Genomic DNA, 20344 nt, shown 5'->3' with positions numbered 1-20344 from the left:
GGATGAAAGTCCACTTGAATTGGAGTCTATGGGCTATGGTAGAGAGGCATTATCAATATGAATATGAATATCAAGTATCAAGGGCTATATACCACGAGTCTATGATTGGAGAGTGTGTCTGGCACACCCATCTGTCAAGGGCATAGTCTCTCAAACAAACACTAATATTCTACAGACTAGATAACTTTTTCTCCCAGCACCAACGTGAAAATGTCCGCTGTTTCTGCAACTTCTGGAATTTCCTTGTCTTCTACAATCATCCCCCATGAAGGTCTGTTTTACCCTCTTCATTTCTTCTCTTCTAAATATATTTTTCTAGATAACAAATCAATTAGATGTTAATATTAAAGTTTGCAAAACTTATGAATCAATGTTTTAACCCTTTTTCGATATTTGTAGGGTTCAAAGGAGGATTGAAATCTATCCCCGTCTCACCATGGAAATCCCATGAAGTGGGTGTTTTCATCACATATGCTCTCTCTCTTGCTTTTGTCTTAATCTTAATACTTGCTTTTTGTATTAACTTTTTAAAAATTCTGTTTTCTTTTTGATTTTGTGGTTGATTTGATTAGGGATAGTTCTTGGGTGAGTAATTGGTGAACAATTTCTTGGTGACTATGTGTTCATTTAGTTGAAAATAGTGCCTTTCTTCCTGGTTGGTATTACTTGTGGATTGACTTTTTTTTTTTTTGTGGTGAAGTGTGGATTCCAATGTTTTGTGATAGGATTTTGTTAGGAGTTTACTGTGATAGCTAAAGTCTAAGCTTTTATACAAGAATTGGTGGGGAGGGTTTAGTGTGTTTATACTACTATTAGCATTCAACTTAAAGTTAGTTCAGTGGAGTTGGAATTGGAGCATGCTTCATGGGACTCTTGTTTAGTCAAATTTGATATTGAGTTTTCTTATACTACCTATTTGCTTTTGTCTAGGGAGATTTGAAGTGCTGGCAATACTTTCCCCTACTATAAGGGGATGTTTGTTTTGGCGGATAATAATGAGTATTTTTCAGTGGAAAATGCTAATGATACATTGTTTGGTTTGATGTAAAACTTTCGGGGGGGAATGGAGGATTTGGGAATGGAAGGGTGGAGGAAAATTGGTTTCCTTTTATTCTCATTAGAAAATGTTCTTAAAGTGATTGAAAAACTTTTTCGACCAATTTATCCATTTTATATTTTAATTCCCATGTTGAATGTAGGGAAAAAAGTTTCTAAAGAAACTGTTTTCTCCAAACCTAACACCCCCTTAGATTTTAGAACTTGCCAATTTTGGTTGCTTGAGTTGGTAGTTTTCTAGAGCACAACAACACAACAATGTCAGAACCTCAATCCCAAAAGTTATTTGAGCACTAAAAAGAATTTGAGTGGCTAGATGACGTTGAAGATTTTGGTTTGTGTTTCACTTCTATTAAGCTCAACAGAGTGACTGATCAATTATGATTACCACAAGCTCCATTACTTTATACCATCTTTGTTTTTTTCGTTACAATATTTAAGCAATAGATGTGTCAGTTTTGATGATCAAATGTTGCAACTAGAATAAAATGGATTAAGTAAAATGGAATGGGTTAAATTTAATTTCAGTTCCACCATGAGAAGAAGCAATAGCATATGGAGCATTATGTTCTTTTCTGTTTTATTATGGGTTTCTCAATGAAATTGCATCCTTTTTTCATGTTTTGCTGTAAATCTTGAAGGTATTTATCATATTCTCTTTTCTACCCGCCATTAGCTGAAGTTTTGGTCTTGATGTCATAACTACTTGAATTTGCTTTTGATAGTTGTTGTATAATGCTGCAGACACGAGTAAGAAGAGGTGGTGCAACTGTTGTTACGGCAAAGTTTGACTTGAAGCCCCCTCCGTATCCATTCGTAAGACTCAAATTACACAAAAACTCATATATCTAATCTGATACTTCTTGCATATAGCTAGTACACATTTTTGCAATATGATGTATCGTTGTGAAAACATTCTCTATAATGTATATTCCACTTTTTCGTATAGCATCTTAATTATCATTTATCACATAGACTATAAAGAAGTTGAATCCATTTTTGTATGTAGCTCAATTCAGATAACATTATCTTGTATGATGGCTAAAATTCTTGGGGTTTTTTTCGGAGAATGAAAGTTTTCTATAAATCCAAACGAACTCTACAAACAGTTAGAACAACTAACCAACCTAGTTTGCATCAGTATGGAGAGAGGAGCCCACCATCTAGGAAGGGTTTCTCCCCGTCCACTCTATTTAGGCGTATAAAGTTTGCCTTTTACTGCTGAAAAATGGCTTACTACTTTACAGGATGCCTTGGAGCCTATCATGAGCAAACAGACATTTGACTTTCATTGGGGGAAGCATCACAGAGCATATGTGGATAACTTGAACAAGCAGATAGTTGGTACAGAACTAGACGAGTTGCCACTCGAAGAAGTCATACGTATCACATATAACAAAGGCGATTTTCTTCCGTCTTTCAATAATGCAGCTCAGGTATGAATTTAGAACTTTCTTCTGATGAAAACTGTCGTTCATAGAATCTCAATTGCGGACGTAGTAAACTAATAACACTTTATTTGTAGGCCTGGAACCATGAATTCTTTTGGGAGTCGATGAAGCCTGGTGGTGGAGGAAAGCCTTCTGGCGAGCTTTTGGCGCAAATTGAAAAGGATTTTGGTTCTTTTGAAACATTTACTTCTGAATTCAAGACTGCTGCAGCTACACAGTTTGGATCTGGCTGGGCTTGGCTAGTTTGTGAGTCCATATTTCAAAGTTTTTGGTCATGAACATGATTTCCACGCTGAAAAAAAAAACTCCCCCGTTACATTACGTAACTCCTGTTATATAACCTGTTTGAAAGTTGTCGCGATGTTAAATCCCGTTATAAAATGGTGCATGAAATTTCACAGCCAAAATGCCGCGTTGACTGTTACTTAACGTGTAACACCCGTTAATTTACTGTTATAATGATATTTCACCGTTAAGATGTTATTTGTCTTCCCATTAAAATTTCATTAATACCCATTAACTTTAATTATTTCGATCACTTAAATTATAGTTATTCATAATTGTAGTTGATAAATAAAATAACTAACTAAATAACTAATAAGTTAATTAATTATACACTAAAAGAATCTCAAATATTGCACTTATAATAGCTAGTTGCATATTATTGCATAATAATTATAGTTCAACAACAAAAATGCAATTATAAGTTCAAATACCTCCTTATGTGACATTTATTTCAAAAATCACACCGCATCGGCTGCGATTCGCGTTATTTCTCCATTATAGTTGTTTTCCGCGACACCACAAATGTTTTCGCAAACACATCCACTGACGCGATTTTTTTCCATATTATTCCACGTGAATTTCTTTGTCTTGATTATCCCGCTATCGTAGTTATGAGGTCCATTTGTACATCCTTGGAATGCAGACAAATCTAACACGTTGGATGTCGGAAATGCAGTAAATCCCAAGCCATCAGAAGATGACAAGAAGCTCTTAATTGTCAAGACCCCAAATGCTGTAACCCCTCTTGTTTGGGATTACTATGTGAGTAGAATGCCTTAAGTCCTTCACTAGCATATTTTTGTGAGCTAACAATTACAAGTACTTTCCTCGGATCTTATAACCTTATCTTCATTTTGATGTATGTGGAATTATATGGTGCAGCCTCTTCTTACCATTGATGTTTGGGAGCATGCATACTATTTGGACTACCAGGTTAGCCCGACTTTGTAAACTTGCAATTTACAATGCCTTCTTCCACGAACCTCAAAAAATGAAAAGAAAACTCATCTCGGTTGGTGAATAAATCTCCTTCTGTCTTTTTGCAGAACCGAAGGCCTGATTACATTTCGATCTTCATGGAAAAACTTGTTTCCTGGGATGCTGTAAATGCAAGATATGAGGCAGCAAAGGCTTGTGCTGCTGAGTAAGAGAAAGCTGCAGCATGGGAATCAACAAATGGGCTAGTAAGATGGTAAGTAGTAGTATTGATGGTTTACTATCAGATTGACTCTGTGTAACATAATTCGTTAGTCAATTCGCTTTTTGAATTCGCGATCCGCTCAAAATGACCCTAAAATAACCCAAAATCGACAATAATTTGCTTTTTTTGATTCGCGATTTGCAAGGAGATTAGTGAATCATGTGACAATGGATTGAGCGTTTGGAGTTTAGGATAGTTGTTTTCACCAATTCTCGATTAGGACAGCTTTATGATAGAGGTGGATCTTTTATTAGTCCCAATGGGGTTCGCCCCCTGAAAATTATTGGGTCATTATATAAATCCAAAATATTGTCTTATATTAAAATGATGTGGAGAATCCTAGGTTGGCCTATACCAAAGGCTTTCCTTTCACTCTTGTAGCAACGATTCGATTCTTCATGACCTACAACCATAATTACATGGAACATGGACGTAGCCACGTTCCGCGATCCGTAAACTTTCGTCCCCAATCACCATGAAACGCAACCCAAATCGTTCAAGGTGACATCCTGGTTTAGAAGACCTTTAAAAGGTAATTTGGCCTTCATTTATAAATTAAAGATAAAAGAAGGTAGAAAAAACGAAATGAAACCTAGAAATCTAAAAAAATTCCAATTGAAAATAATTTCTTAAAGCAAAATAATCATTTTAATTTAATTTTGTTTTCAAATTTATATTTTCTACATAATGTATCTCGTACCCAGTCGTTTCTGAGTCAATCTAGGTTGCGTTCTGTGTTCCCGTTTCCCGTTCCAAATCGAATATCGTCCAGGTTACAATGCCTACAACAACAATCCGTTACCCGATAAACATCTATAATGTGGATAGGATATTTTTTTTTCTTGGATGTAATTCCCTTAATCTTCATTTATCTTGTCTTGATAGGTCCGAATGGTGACCGTGTGATCAAATTAGCCGATGGCACGAGTGACTAATTGATGTGCACTCTACTGTCTAAAGCCTAGCCAAACTGTTGTAGTTGAACCATAGCATTTGCTAATGCAGAATGTATGTCTGAATCTAAAGGGTGCATTTTAGTTTCCATTGTAACGCCTGCCATGCATGTAAAATAAAAGCATCGCATGACTTCATAGAGGTACTTGTTTGAACCTATAATAATGCGGAGTTATTGAGAATGTCTTGTTAAAGCTTTTGATATTGTTATCATTGAAGTTGTTAAAGCTTTTGATATTGTTATCATTGAAGTTCTCGATTTCGGTTTTGTATGATCGGAGCTAACTGCTTAGCCAGTGAGCCTCACCAAACAAGGCTGACCACAATTGCCACCATTTAAGTTTACTGAGCGTATTCATGAAAAAGGTTGTGGAAGTATTCCCATCATGTAGTTTTTATGGTTGTAAATTGTGAACAAAATAACTTTTTTATGATTAAATTTTCATTTCCTGACATGATGCATATTATGAAAGTATATACTACAAATTATTCTCATTACTACCAATTTGTAGTGATAACCAAACGGGCTGTAAATACAGTCACTTAGACTTTGCTAGATATGTGTGTTAACTATTCAGGTATCAAACAAGGCAAGGCAAGAACCATTTGTTCACTACTCAGGTATCATAACTGGGCAATGCATTGCAAGATTCACAATTTCATATGCATATCAATTACATGTACTTAGTTTGATCGATTCCATTAAGATTTTGATGACATTTATAGTAGGTGAAGATTATACTTCTAAGACTTAGACTTGAGAGTAATAGACAATCAACATGAAGGAAATAATTTGAGATTGGGCTACTCTTATAAGAGACCGTTTTTTGGTGAAATGACCTCAAATCAAGTATTCACATGCTACTAATTTGTATTATTGGGCTTTTAACCCATATATGAAGCGCGTTTCATGTTGAGATTGTCTCTAACAAGAATTTATGTTTGAGATAAATGCCAAAATGACAAGTAGGAAAATATTTGGATATCAATATTGGAGAGAAGGAAGAGAAAGAGAAGGGGGAAGGGAAATGACAAGAAAACCGGAGTAAATGGAAGGAAAGTAGCTCTTTGTTTAGGAGATAAGAGGAGGAAAAAGGAAGAAGAATATATACGAGTTTTCCCTTAAAATTTTTACAACTATAGAAGATCGAAACATTAACAAAAATTAATCATCTAATCCTTTCAAATCTCTCCCATTCAATTTCCTTCCCTCTCATATAGTTATTTAAAAAAATTAGTTCTCTTCGTTTCCCATAATATCCATCCATAGTTCCATCCAAAGACAACATGCTAATTAAGTCGCATTGAAGTTTTTCTTTTCTAAATGGAGCTTAATTATGATCTCTTTTCAACCGTTTACCTAAAGTAACTACAAACTAATGTTTCATAATGAAAGAATGAACATGCAACAAATTAACGACCTCGAATACCGATCATATATCAACTTTGTAAACTAAAATATATCACTTATTTTCACCGATAACAATAATTGACATCTAAACAAAAATGTCATCAATATTAATCAACTTACTAAATTAACTAAAACAGATGATAATATATAATTATATATTTATTAAAATAATTAAATCATAAACATGAGAATTAGAGATATACCTTAGCTTAACTTGAGAGATGTAATTTGTATTAGAACACTTGACAGAAGAATGAGAATTTGAGCGGAATAAAGCGAGATAATCAAATTTGATTTTATAGAACACTTGTTTGTTGTTACTAACACCGAAAATAGTAATAACTAGTTTAAATAGTCATCATGACCAGTTTGGGTGCCTAGGATAGTTGGTTAAAATAGTCAAAATGTCTTTCTTCGGTGTATCCAACAACGAACAAAGGAAAGATGGACAAACAAAGTCAACAAGGCCCTTGTTATCTGTTACTAACACTCAATAAAAATTTGCTCCCCTTTATTTGTTGTAGTGACAACGAACAAAGGTTTTACCGACTGTTTTTACTAACATTTTCTTTATTTACTGTTAGTAATAGTAAACAAGCGATACCATAGGCTCGGGTCAAGAAGTGCTAAACTGCTTATTTTGAGATTTTTTTTAACAACACAAAAAATTCCAAATATACAAGGACCCAAAATATTAGAAAACGCAAATTACTGTGAGAGACCATCTTTTAAAGAAACAGTCTCAATTGGGTCGGCCTATTAGATTTTTTAAAAATACATTAATGGAAAATGTAGTATAATTGCACGTTTACTCGGTAGGGGTTTAGGATACCTAAATAGGCATTTAAGATACGTCAAGTAGGGGTTCACAATATATTAAGTAGGTCTTTTAAAAAAATTAAGATATTGAAGTTGTCAAGTAGGTGTTACGTGCTGTAGATGTTTTTGTTATGTGTTGCCGGTATTTTTGTCATGTACTGTAGATGTTTAGGTTATTTGTTGTTGGTATTTAAATTATGTGCTATAAGAGTTTATATTATGTGCTGTAGGTGTTTAGGTTATTGGGTGTTATGTGTTGTAGATGTTTTTGTTAAGTGTTATAAGAGTTTATATTTGAAGTTGTCAAGTAGGTGTTATGTGTTGTATGCATTTATATGTCTACTTCAATATGCAAAAATACTTCGATAACTCGTTTAAAATGCGTACATCAACTATTTAAAATGTGTACTCCGCTATGCTAAAATAACTACAAAAATTAGTTTACCGTATTTTTTTAAATGAATGTGCGTAATAAGTGTTTTTTTTTAAATTGAGTTGAGTTTGCCGTCTCTTAAAAAAAGGGTACTGAACGATGGGTAATCAATGACACGATATTCGATAAGCACCTAAGCGGCCAGCACCCAAGTTGCAGGAATATCTTTTCACTTCCTTATTTCATAGATTCACATATATATATATATACCCTCTCTCTCTCTTCGCCGGCCAATTTTCCCGGTTGCCGGAAATTGGAAGGTAGAAATTTCTTGATAATTGCCGACGAAAACCCTAATATATTTAACAATCAATCAATCATGTCCAATTTAAACGAGGAAGAGGAAAGTCTCGCACAATTTCTCGAATCTGAGGTCCTCTCCGTAGTTTCCGATCAGGTTTAAAACCCCTCTTTCTCTCTTATTCTCTTTAATCTTATGTAATTTTATAATTTTCAAATTTCAGCTATGGTTTTGCTCTTGAATTTCGTCTGTTTTTAATTTGCGATGAATTATTTCCTGAAATAATCCGAGTGAGAATCAAATTCCTTAATTTGAAGTTATCCATAATTCAACAGTTTTGCCCTCAAAAAAAAATATTTCTGAATCATCATAAAAATCTTTCTCTAGATTATATCACTTCATTTAGCATTGCTAGTGTATAACATGGGGTAAGGGGGTAAGGTTGCATACATTTATATTATATTGCCAATTAATGGCATCGGGAAATGAAATGATGTTGTTGTTCATATAGCATTGCAAAATATTATATTGCCGTTACTTGTTATATTATAGCTGATAATTTCACGCTTATATTTTTTTTGTGAGGCTCTTCTTATCAAGAAATTATCTGTAAAGACAGAATTATTATTGATTAATTTTGTGAATGTTTTTAATTTAGTTATTTTTGGTCGATTTGCTTGCATTCATTAATTATATTTTATAGATGTATTCAAAAGATTCTAATTTTTTTTGAAGATGTTGTGAGTGTTGGTGGAAACTAGAGAGTAACTTTTTATTTATGTGAGGAGAACTGATTTGATTTTGCAAATTGATAACAGTACATGTGAATGAAGTGCTAAGAGCTTTGAAATTTTCATTATTCATATGTGTTGTTATCAATTTGCGAATTATCATGTGTTATTAGTTCTAATTTTTCCTGTGTTATGAGTGATTAGGATAGAAAGACGGATAATTGAAATATGTGTATTTCTAATGTGTAGGAAGAAGACCCAAACGAGGAGAGACCACTGAAGAGGATGTGTGCAGAGGATATTTGTAGAGGTATTGAAAATGATGCTCGTGCTACCCATGAAGATATGGAGTCGAAGATTGAGGGTAATAATGCTTACAAAATGGCTAGTAGGAGGATTGAAATGGGTTTGTTAAGCAAGATACCTCCCGAGCTATTCCCACATATTTTCAAGTTCTTGTCTTCTGAAGTATGTGAATTTGGACCCGAAGTTGGATGACTACTTTGCTTCTTTAGATTTTTGTTCATCCCGTAAAATTGAACAGACCTTTATTTGTTAATTCATGAAACTTGCAGGATCTAGTATCATGTTCTCAAGTATGCAAGTTTTTGAGTTATGCAGCATCTGAAGAATCCCTTTGGTGTCGTTTGTGAGTGTTTATTTTGTTAGTGCTTTTGTCTTATATTTTTAGTTGCAAAACTTTTGTTCGTGCTTAGCTGTGTGCAATCCCTAGTTGCATTGTTATTGACTCAATTAACTACTTGATGTTCTTCTCTTCATATGATCGTAAATTACATTGGTCTATTTGAGGAGATGAACATCAAGTAGTTAATTGATCCTCATCTAATTTATGATCATGAAGCCCTGACAGTTCAAAATACAGGTTTAGGGGTGCATGTCGTGCATCAGGTAAAGACCCGAGAGTTCAAATAGACCAATGCAAATTACAATGTCTCAAATGAGCTGATTTGCTGGTATTGTCGTGGAAGTATGTCATATTAATGCTGAAATCAGCTATCATAATGTTCAACATGTAGATAACATTTCAAAACAAGAGTCTATCTGTTTGGTACTCATTACACCTAATAGTCAATAAGTATTCCAAAGAAAGGAAACAGAAAATTAACATTAAGTTCTTTTAAGCATCTAAAAGCATATGAAGTTTTGACAATAGATATATAACTCATGATGAGGATCAAGGATAAAAGAAAGCGCCAAAAACATGTAAGGATTGCTCATTTGAACTCTCGGGTTTTTGCTTGATGCACCCCTAACTAAACCTGTATTTTGAGCTATTATTCAAATTCTAGTAGAACATTGGACAAATTTGACCCGTCTTTGTCAGATTCTTTGAATATTTCTCTACATTTCTAGTCTCTAGCAGTTCTCTGCACTGTGTATCTGATAAAATGGCTAGTAGGACCTGTCTTTTCACCAATTGTTCCGCTGTGAATACAATACATAATTCAAGCATGGTTGTTATTATGGTTGTAGTAGATTTGCTTTACTTTGAACTCTGTGCCAACTTTAGTAATATGCTGAGATATTTAGCCAGCTGTTATATTAATAGTTAGGTTAAGCCACTTCTTTGTTAAATTTGCTTGGTCGATAAAGAATGTAGGCAAACTATTTGATTTTTAATTTTAGAAGTCAGAAGCACTGTTTGTTGTTTTACCTAGTAAATGAAGTAAATATAAAGCTATCAGTCTTTGATGCATCTCTTTCTTGGATCAATTATGCTTAGTAAATGCAATAATACTTGCTACATTGGTTATGTGGTGTTGTGGTACCATTTTTCATCGGTGAATATATCTTATACTTTTTTCTATACCATTGTTACAAAAGCCTGATTTTGTGCTCTTTGAGTGATCAACATTTAATTTTGGAGACAACTAGTGTTATTTATAACTTAAATTACCTTCAAATCGTAGTAAATGGACAGGTTGAGCAACTTAGACGTGGCTTACAAAAGGGAAAAAGTAGAAAAAGACTTCAAATGTAATTGAAACATCACATTTTTAACATTTGAGGTGTCTAAGCTATATTTGAAAAAGATGTCCAACCTTTTCTTAAACTCAATTTAATATAATTTGATGAATCGAAGGAGCAGAAAAATTTGCGATACTTGAGATTGTGCTTTACCTCTTTTCTTGATTAAAAATAAAGAATCACCTGAATAAATAGAACCCATGATGAGATTTGAAAATGAAAGATAATGTGGAGTTAATTGGGAGAAGGCATTATTGGAAAAACCAATGCCTGTTTATGAATAGTAAACAATTTGCCAAATTTGTACTCAACTCATTCATTTATTCTAACTCAGGTATCGCTTGCGTTGGGGATTGTTGCCGTGTAGAAAAAATATGAGGGACTGTGCCTGGAAAAAGCTGTATATACAAGTATGTTTTGCATATTTTATTTAGACTACATTGTGTAATGTACGCAGATTGTTTTCCCTGAAGCCTTTGTTCTAACCATTTACTGATCTACACATTTTGCTCTTTCCAGCGTGATGAAGAGGATATGGTTCAATCTGTGAGGAACTGTCCTCCTGAGTTTAAAGAGTATTATCTCCAAATGTATGCTGCTAAAAGAAGTCAAGCTCCACTACTTTCTCAGGTAACAATTCATTTTAACTTCCCAACGTTTTCTCCTTGATGAGAGACATCAGCGTGAAGTTTCCTTGTAGTCACTGTTTGCAAGCTAGAATAGGTGACAGAGTGATGATGTACGTACAAGTCTGTAATGACTCGGGTCAAAGGGGCCCAAGGGCATTATCGACATTTCACATTTAATTAGTCTTGATATTTTGTAATTAGATTAGTTGTTATTTTTTAGCAGTCTTGAGGTTTAGGCTATATATAGAGCCACCCTTGTAATAATTGATTAGCTTTTGAATATTAATAAAGAAGGAATTGGTCTTTGGGAGTTAGTGGACAGACTCGAAGTGTCCATACTATCTAGTTTCGGTAACGGGTCTTGGCGATCTGTTACAAAGTCATATCTCTCTTCTTATCATCCATATCTTCACTAACGTCATCAATTTTATGAACCAAATCAGCCATCTAAAATGATTTGATAGCAGGACAAAAGGTTGAGACTTTTCAAAACTTGGATGGAGATTAGTAGAAAGTGTTGTTGATTGGGCTTATACTTAGCTAATACAGGGCCATTGTGGCCATAGTGGTTGGGGTGTTATAGGCGAGACAGTGGACAGAGTTTGCATTTAGGTTATCGGGATGACGGTGAATCTCTAAGGTAGTTGTGCAATGAGTCGTAGTGGGTTGTTTAGAACTTGTAAACTGGAAGGTGGTGTTTGTTTAACTGTGTGTGCTGGTTAGAGGGCTGGAAGAACGTCATAGTGAGCTATGGGCTATACGGTTGGGGCTAGGCAGTGAAAAACTAACCCGACCAGGACCAGCTAACTTGACCCAAACCTAACTCGAAATTAGGTCGATTCGACCACATCTGTTTGTTAAATGTGTTAGTCCATGACTTTTTTGAATAACAGGAAAATGAATTCACTGTGAGTCCATGATGTTTTTTCACCATGGTTTGAGGTGATTTTACGCTTAAATATCGGAAAATGAATTTAGCCATACATTAATACAAATAAGGCACTCGATTACCTTTCTCGTTCTTGAAATTCCAATTCCAAATGCCTCCCAAAGATTATGGATAACAAAAAATTTCAACGTTTTTGTAGTTAGAGTGTTAACATGTTTTGTCATGAAAAATGAATTTAAATTCAATGTTGATGTTTGGGATTTCTGGTCTGGTGTTTGTTAATTGTTCTTTGTTCCATGTGTATGGTATGTTTTGTTGAATGGAAAGCATTCTTGTATACCTGTGTTATATATCTGCTCACTTTTTCCTCTCCTTTTCTTGTTGTCAAGGTCAATGACGATTACAATATTCTTGATGAAACGATTGCTGATCAAGTGTCTATATGGAAGAGAAAGAAAGGCTTCAGTGATAAGATCGTTACTGACCATACTTGTTCTGGGGATGTCTGCTCATACTTTCAAATTGGGGATGCTTTTATCTGTGAAAAGACTGGCAATGTCCATGGTAATACTTTTCTATGATCGTGCAAGTCCATAAATTGTACTACATACTCAGAATGCTGAGGTGATGTTTTTCCCTGGTTGCAGTTTGTGATGACACATGTAAGGAACTTATCACTCCTGAAGACCCGCTTTTGGTTTGTACTATAACAGGCCGCTGCTTTGACCGCGTTGTGTCGCTTTCTGAAACGGATGGAGAAACTGTAAGTAGATTTGATATATATATGTATAGGGAAGTTTTAGTGAAAACCATCATATGAGAACCGTGAGAACCAATCTATCTGACAGAAAAGTGTTACTTTTCCATACAAAGGTTTTTACTTTTAGGCAAAAAAGTGTTTTTTTTTGTTCAAAAAAATGACATTGTTCCACAAAAGAGTGTTACATTAAAAAAAAATTCTGGACAAAACTCACAAAAAGTTACTTTTTACATAAAAAAAGTGTTACTTTTCAGAAAAAACATGTTACTCTGTATAATTTAATTTTTGAAAATTTTTCTTACAGTAACACTTTTTTGCTATAAAGTAACAATTTTTTTTTCTAAAAAGAATGTAACGTTTTTTGGCCCAAAAGTAACACATTTTCTGTAAAAAGTAACAGTTTTTTCTCATGTAGATTGGTTCTCACGTTTTTCATATAAGTCTGGTTCTCAGTGGAACTTGACCCTATATATATAGAAAGAAGTTTAAGTGAAAACCAACTTTATATGAGAACCGTGAAAACCAATCTGCCTAATAAAAAAATGTTACTTTTTTTACTAAAAAGGTGTTACTTTTAGGCAAAAAAGTGTTACTTTTTTTTGAAAAAAAATGATACTTTTAGGCAAAAAAGCTACTTTAAGAAAAAAATTTTGAAAAAAACTCACAGAATGGTTACTTTTTACATAAAATGGTGATACTTTTCGAAAAAAAACGTGTTACTTTGTATTTATTTATTTTTTTTCATAAAGTAACACTTTTTGCTAAATAGTACCAGATTTAAAAACAAAAGTACCATTTTCTTGTCCAAAAGTAACCCATTTTTATCAAAGAGATTGGTTCTCACGGTTCTCATATAAGGTTGGTTTTCACTGAAAGTTGACCATATGATATATATATATATATATATATATATATATATATATATATATATATATATATATATATATATATATATATTATATTCCCTAGCAAAGATTTGCAGTGAGCCCCAACCCGCTCCTTTGCTCACAAAAAGAAATTGATTCTTCTATGGACTTTCTATTAACTAAAACGTGTGAGTTGCAACTTTGTCACTAGTTCTTGAAGTTGAAATTTGAGTTTTTGTAGTTTCCGAACAAGCTAATTGACATATTTGCTTTGACTTGGCTACTTCTTCACTTGCTGTCGGTGTTTTTTCTTTGTATTCTTCCCTTTTGTCATATTAATATTGATCTTATTGTGTAGAGTAATTGTTCTATAGCCGGTTTCACAGATTCTTTTAATTGTTTTAACCAAAAAAAATTGGTATGATAGCCATTATATAATGTAGACATGATCTGATTGTGTTGAGTATTTGTCCTGGACAATGCTTACCCCAGAAGATTGTAATTGGTTTAACCAAAAATTTTTGGTACGATAGCCATTATATGATGTAGACATGATCACATAGAACTCTCTGTTGAAGTACTTGTTTCTGATGTTAAAAAGTTGCTTGGAGTCTTGAGATTCCAATGGTATTCCGATCGATGTACACAAAAGTGGCTGATAGGTCTATAAAGATTAATGTCACTATTTTGTTTTAAAAAAATTACTAGTTGCATTCTTTAACTCAACCCCTTCTTTTTTCTTTTTTGCTCTTTTGAATTCTTGGTTTAGTCGATGGTCAATCTAGTAGTATAACAACCAGAATTTGAAGGGTGCATTATCGACACAACTATTCATTTCCATTACTGCTGTAATTTATGTCGTTATCTGCTTTCACGCAGGAGGAGGAGCAACAGGAAGGTGTTGTAACCGACGAAGCTGAACCGTTCATGGGAGCAGGCCGTTTTGGTATCGATAATATCCTTGGTTTCACTTTTCCCGACAAATTCAGTTTCCGTTAAGTCTAATGTCGTATTGTCTTTCGCAGCAAGAGCTTATCTGTTGGGATATAACTGTGATGATGAGAAGGAGCTTGAAGCTGCCTTGAGATTTTGCTGATAATCTTGTATCATTTGGAGACCCAAGATTTTATAGTTTCTATCTTGATGATAAATAACGCCTCAAAGTAGTTAAAAGTAGGGATATATGGGATTATATAGTTGGTGAAGGCTTTTCCGTCCACCTTTGTTAATAGGGCTTTGATTTTCATCTCTTACAGAAAGATTAATTCTCCTTCCTCTTGATCGAAGAGGATTTTCATACCCGGAATTAAAAAAAAGCCTGTTTATTGACTATATTTAGTTGAGTTTAACCACCTTAGTTAGTAAAATCTCAAATATTTGTTTTAATGTGATCTCTACTAGCTAGACTTTTTTAGAGCAAAATTGTTTTCATTTTTAAATTTAACAACTATCCTATACTCTTTAAAGAACCAAATTGGTCCCATTTTAATAAATACAATTTGGTTATAATTAATAGGAAAAATTTACCTAAAATAATCTAATCTTTTACTAATTTTCCTTTAATAATCTCAATTATCAATTAACCATGAATAATTTCATGTATAGGCATTTAATCTATAATGTTGTTTGATGACCTAGAACTGGTTATCAAACTTTAAAATCATTTTCTTTTTTATTAAACCTTAATAAAGTAATTTTTCAAACTCCCCTCCTCATTGAAGACAATTACACTTTCTTCCATTGAAGACAACGTACAGTAGTCCACCATTGAAGTTGAAGATGGAAGCTCGCTTTCAGGCCCGGCTCGATCACCAGAGATTCGTGAGCATAGCTCAGGCCCCAGTTTTTAAGAGGACCAAAAATTCTTAATATTTATCCTCCATTAATGAGCAAATTTTCTTAAATTCTTTCTCTGATTTCTTTCCCATTTCATTTTCCTTAGGTTCCAAAGTCTAACTCCTTATCCCATAAATTCTTGAACTTCCATTCTCCATTAAACTCGACTTTACTTAGAGTGCTTTCCCATCAAATTTTAGGTTTCAAAAATAATAATTTAATCATTTTTAATGTTGGTATTTGGTGAAATCAATTAAACTGTTGTAGCATTCTTCATCTTCTACCTTTTTCTATACCATTTGTATTGTTCCTTTGTTTCTCTCTTTATCTCTTTTTTTTCTGGCTTTCTATTCTTATCAAGAAAAACATAATATAAGAAATTATTAACACTTTTAATTAACAATCTACTACAATGTTTTCTTTTTACCTAATTTCTTGGTTCAGTAAGTAATAGTTTTGATCTTTTTTCTTTTCCTTTTTCGATTCTTAACTTGTAACTTTATCTTTTTCATGTTCTAATTTAATTTATTTAGGTTGGATTTTTATATTTAGTTAATAGATTTTACTGTAAAAGTAGTCACAACTTATCAATCTTGAAGATTTTGAAATTTTGGTTGAAATTATGTTGCTCTAATTTTGATTTTTCTCCCAAAACAAAGGAGAAAGCTTGTTTTTTGGCTGATATTAATGGATGACTAAAATTTAGTATAAGGAAGAAGAAGGTCTTCCAAAAGTCATAAGGTTACCTCAACAACCGGTTAAAAATGACCAAACAACACCACAAGTTAAATAACTCAATAAATAGTATTCATGGTTAATCGATAGTTGAAAATGTTATAGAAAAATCGTCAAAAGATTGAATTATTCTAAGTAAGTTTTCCTAACATCGTCTTGAGAAAATTTCATCTATATGATATTAAGTAATATAAGTTACTCCATAACTTTCTATTGAACAGAGTTATTAACTCTATTATTTTAGTTTGTCCCAACAACTTACTACTCTTTAAATTATCATCATACTCAAATATAATTATTTTTCATCTCATCTAGAAACATGGCTAGTTCTAGGGTATTTCAGGTAGCCAACTGCCTAAGATCCTTGAAATAAAGAGTCTTAAACATTAAATGATGCTATTCAGATTTAATTCTGAGCAATACGTTTTTAGTGATTTGTTTGTAAACCTTTTTTATATTGGAAGTAATATAATGTTACAATACATTTGCCTTGAACTATTTTTTTTAAAGAGAAAAAAATCATCTTTTAATATAATAAAAACCTCGTTTTAAAAGACATTGGTTTAATTAATATCTCCTACTATTTCTTCCTACTCATTTTCTTTGATCTTTTTTTTTTCGTGAATAAGTATAAAGAAAAAGAAGCAAAGGTAGATGAGGACCAGAGTTTTTAGCTACTCATATTTGCAATCTTAAAAATTGTCTAGAAAGGAAAAAGATTAGAACCGTGTTCAATGCGCGTTACAATGCCGCGTAGTACGTAGAATAGAATCATTATATTTATTCCCCACGTCCTACATAATTTACCTTGTCTTTTCTCCTTAGGAGTCGCTTGAATTGAGAGTAAATATTTAAGGGAAGAAAAAAATGAAAAAAATCAAACTAATATAACAAATGTAATTAAAAATGCAAATGAAGTTATGAAAATAATTATAATAGAGGAAGAATGAGAGTAAATTAAAAATGATAACTAAAAAAAAATGTTGATTTTTCTCATTTGGAGGTAAAGGATTCCCCTACCCTCCCTAACGTAAATTTATACCCCAAAATAAGAAAATTGATGTTCATTTTCTCTATTTTTCATTACTTTCTAATTAATTCTTCTACCTTTCTAACAATCAAATTTTTTTAATCATCTATCTAACTAATATTATTTTCTTAGTTTGACTTTTATTTACCTTGTAAATATTTGCTCTCAATCTATTTATTCATTTACAAATTTTACTTGTATATTACTTAAAATTAATATTAGGTTGCTTTTGAATATTTCTTCCGTTCCAAATTACTTATAACGTTTGACTTTTTACATACTTCATTATATTAATCTTCAATATACTTAAATATACATATTAAAAAAATAGGAGTATAAAAAATGGATAGTAGTAATCATTGTATTTAAACAAATCCAACAAAGTTTCATTGTCTATGTTATAAGTCAAAACAAATTAATGAGATAAACAAATAATATAAAAATCAAAATTAATTTGAAACAATGAAGTATTAAAAATTTGACTTTTACCTCATTTAAAGTGAAATATATATTTTCAAATAAGGATATTTGGATTGAATCTCATATACCCTTTAAAAAACATATATAAAAAAAGTGAATATATACCCGTTACCCGCTTACAAATATCATTCCGGGATTCCCCTGTTTTGACATTTGACTTCCTCTTCTCATTTTAGGTCAGCATCCTTTTCCCCTTCAATCCTCTTATCTTTAATTCTACAATTTTATGGTATATTTTCTGCATCCTTCTTGTTATCATTGATTGTTGAATGTTATTCTCTTACCTTTATCATTGATCATGATCAACCTTTTCTTTCGCTGCAATCTAGAGAATTTGATCTCTTCCAAATTACCCAATTTTTAAATTTTAATTTGCATTTTATTTTTTATATTCGTTTTTATTTGGTTTGAGATATATTTGTGATTTTGTGTTTGACTTACAAGAATCATCTTTGATGTGATTTGATACATGATGACATACGATGGTTTCCATTTTCTTTGGTATATTAAAGTTTATATGACACTTTCCTTAATTGGATGATAAGGATAAAGGAGTAATTGATTGATCATATGAAATGGCCAGAAATTGCTGTATATGAATGCTGTTCCGTTTTCCCCAAATTGAAAGGGATATTTGTTGCTGAGGCCCGAGAGAAATTCACGATTAACATTGGAATTTGTTTTTAAGGAGAAATGTTCATTTAATTTGTTATTAATTTTGAAAATGGTTTAATTTAAGCTTTATCTATATCATTCCTGCTTTATCTATATCATTCCTGCTTTGATCCATATCTGCTTTAAGGTGCAATTTCTACTTGTTTTTGTTCATTAATTCTTGGTTTCTGCTTTGTTTTGGATCTGGTTTGACTTTTTGGAAGTGCTTGGAAATTTTCAAGGAGTTGACATAGCTTTTGATTTTATTGAATGGCTTTTTTTCTATTTCTAAATAATGTGGCTTGAATATGACCTATAACTATCTTGTGCTAATATGATCTCGGATTAAATTGTTGCTTTTAATTCTAGTTTCTAGTTGAATGTTTTTACTGTGTCACCTAGAAATATGTGACAAGGTTGTTCCAAGCAAACTTATTTGATTGTGGATGAATACCTTTTTCGGTTTATATATTTTGTGGTTCTTGTACATACAAGGTTGGCATTTATGTCTTTCAAGCTTTGTATTTTGGTAGTTGGTCATTCTTCCTTTATATTGTCTCCATTAATAGATTCTTACTGACTACATAATTTTGTGTTGAATGCATCAGTTAATTGAAACAACATGGGGGGTGGAAAAGATAAACATCATGATGAATCCGACAAAGGGCTGTTCTCAAATCTCGCTCATGGTATGGCTGGTGCTTATGGGGGGCATCATGCTCCAGGGGGTTACCCTCCACATCAGGGCTACCCTCCACAACAGGGCTACCCTCCTGCAGGCGGTTATCCTCCCTCTGGCTACCCTCCTGCAGGCGGGTATCCTCCCTCTGGCTATCCCCCTGCTGGTGGATATCCTCCATCTGGTTATCCTCCTGCCGGTGGGTATCCACCAGGTGGCTATCCTGGTGCTCACGGCTCACATCACGCAGGTATTTTATTTTTACTTATTTGCGGTATTTGGAGTTGCAGCTATCCATTTGTGGTTCATATATCCTTTATGCAATATGTTCCAAGTGGAATTTTCTTTTCCTAAATGTTTGGGTCATATGCCTTTGTTCAGGTGGCTCAGGTATGGGAGGCATGGGAGCAATGCTGGCTGGAGGAGCCGCAGCTGCTGCTGCAGCTTATGGAGCTCATCATCTGGCACATGGTTCCCATGGCCATCACGGTGGTGGCATTGGTCATATGGCTGGTGGATTCGCTCATGGTGGAAAGTTTAAGCATGGGAAGCATGGAAAGTTCAAGCATGGTAAGTTTGGCAAGCATGGGATGTTTGGTGGTAAAAAAGGTCATTTTGGGGGCGGAAAGTTCAAGAAGTGGAAGTAATTTGCCTGTCTTCTGAGCTTCTGTACACATAGCTAATAACTTTGATGGCTAATTGGTACTGCTTAGCTTGATGATTAAGTCGTGATTTCATTATCTATCGTACTTAAGGATTATGTTTGGATGTAGTTATAAATTTCTTGTCTTGTATTGTTCTCTCGTTCGTGCCAGAACCAGTTGTTGTGTCCTCTTCTCCATAACGCTATAGATATGTTTTATATATATACATAATTAAACATGGCTTGTGGCTTGTCTTTCCTGTTTGTACAGGATTTTTGGTTCTTTTGCTCAATTCTTTTGAGTTCAATGACAGGATAATCACAGATAAACAGGAAATGATCACTATAAGAAAAAAAAAAAAAAAAAGCTTGTGATTTAGTGTTTTTATTAAAAATTTTGATTTATTTTTGGGCTTTTAGATTTATAATTTTATCAATAACTTTTGAAAGATTGAAATAATTAGGCAATTTGAACCAAAAAAAAAAAAACTTCTGGGTAAACTTAATTTCAAAAATAGGCATTTTTATATCCAAGCTAAAATTAGGTATTGACTGCGAACATAAAAATTGGT

The 20344-nt window shown here is 33.1% G+C and overlaps 3 protein-coding genes across 5 annotated transcripts; all 3 read left to right on the top strand.

The window, feature by feature from the left end:
- Positions 1-31: 31 nt before the first annotated feature.
- LOC130804715 (superoxide dismutase [Fe], chloroplastic-like) lies at positions 32-5174 on the top strand. 2 transcript variants are annotated; one of them, XM_057669264.1, is made up of 9 exons: positions 32-271; positions 400-452; positions 1801-1872; positions 2304-2492; positions 2582-2753; positions 3469-3554; positions 3675-3725; positions 3839-3984; positions 4879-5174. In XM_057669264.1, the coding sequence occupies exons 1-8, from the start codon at positions 211-213 to the stop codon at positions 3938-3940; spliced, it is 786 nt and encodes a 261-aa protein (XP_057525247.1). In that variant the 5' UTR covers positions 32-210; the 3' UTR covers positions 3941-3984; positions 4879-5174. The 2 variants fall into 2 exon arrangements, with proteins under 2 accessions (XP_057525247.1, XP_057525246.1); XM_057669263.1 differs by having other exon boundaries at positions 3436-3554.
- Positions 5175-7685: 2511 nt separating this feature from the next.
- On the top strand, positions 7686-15166 carry LOC130804714 (F-box protein SKIP31). The gene is made up of 9 exons (XM_057669262.1): positions 7686-8007; positions 8832-9050; positions 9158-9231; positions 10906-10981; positions 11091-11201; positions 12479-12653; positions 12737-12852; positions 14595-14661; positions 14741-15166. The coding sequence occupies exons 1-9, from the start codon at positions 7930-7932 to the stop codon at positions 14809-14811; spliced, it is 987 nt and encodes a 328-aa protein (XP_057525245.1). The 5' UTR covers positions 7686-7929; the 3' UTR covers positions 14812-15166.
- Positions 15167-17844: 2678 nt separating this feature from the next.
- LOC130804713 (glycine-rich protein A3) lies at positions 17845-20011 on the top strand. 2 transcript variants are annotated; one of them, XM_057669261.1, is made up of 3 exons: positions 17845-17972; positions 19059-19379; positions 19511-20011. In XM_057669261.1, the coding sequence occupies exons 2-3, from the start codon at positions 19073-19075 to the stop codon at positions 19774-19776; spliced, it is 573 nt and encodes a 190-aa protein (XP_057525244.1). In that variant the 5' UTR covers positions 17845-17972; positions 19059-19072; the 3' UTR covers positions 19777-20011. The 2 variants fall into 2 exon arrangements, with proteins under 2 accessions (XP_057525244.1, XP_057525243.1); XM_057669260.1 differs by having other exon boundaries at positions 17885-18025.
- Positions 20012-20344: the final 333 nt, after the last annotated feature.

The sequence above is a fragment of the Amaranthus tricolor genome, chromosome 17, assembly GCF_026212465.1.
Source record: "Amaranthus tricolor cultivar Red isolate AtriRed21 chromosome 17, ASM2621246v1, whole genome shotgun sequence".
NCBI lineage: Eukaryota > Viridiplantae > Streptophyta > Magnoliopsida > Caryophyllales > Amaranthaceae > Amaranthus > Amaranthus tricolor.
Note: the sequence above shows the minus strand (reverse complement) of the source record. Positions and strands in the feature narration are given on the sequence as shown.

Bases quoted from the DNA above. Each gene is read 5' to 3' on its own strand.
- LOC130804715 (XM_057669263.1), top strand. From the start codon at position 211: ATGTCCGCTGTTTCTGCAACTTCTGGAATTTCCTTGTCTTCTACAATC. The intron at 272-399 runs GTCTGTTTTACC...CGATATTTGTAG, and splicing joins TACAATCATCCCCCATGAAG to GGTTCAAAGGAGGATTGAAA. The intron at 3,555-3,674 runs GTGAGTAGAATG...TATATGGTGCAG, and splicing joins CTCTTGTTTGGGATTACTAT to CCTCTTCTTACCATTGATGT.
- LOC130804714 (XM_057669262.1), top strand. From the start codon at position 7,930: ATGTCCAATTTAAACGAGGAAGAGGAAAGTCTCGCACAATTTCTCGAA. The intron at 8,008-8,831 runs GTTTAAAACCCC...TCTAATGTGTAG, and splicing joins TCTCCGTAGTTTCCGATCAG to GAAGAAGACCCAAACGAGGA. The intron at 11,202-12,478 runs GTAACAATTCAT...CTTGTTGTCAAG, and splicing joins AAGCTCCACTACTTTCTCAG to GTCAATGACGATTACAATAT.
- LOC130804713 (XM_057669261.1), top strand. From the start codon at position 19,073: ATGGGGGGTGGAAAAGATAAACATCATGATGAATCCGACAAAGGGCTG. The intron at 19,380-19,510 runs GTATTTTATTTT...GCCTTTGTTCAG, and splicing joins TCACGGCTCACATCACGCAG to GTGGCTCAGGTATGGGAGGC.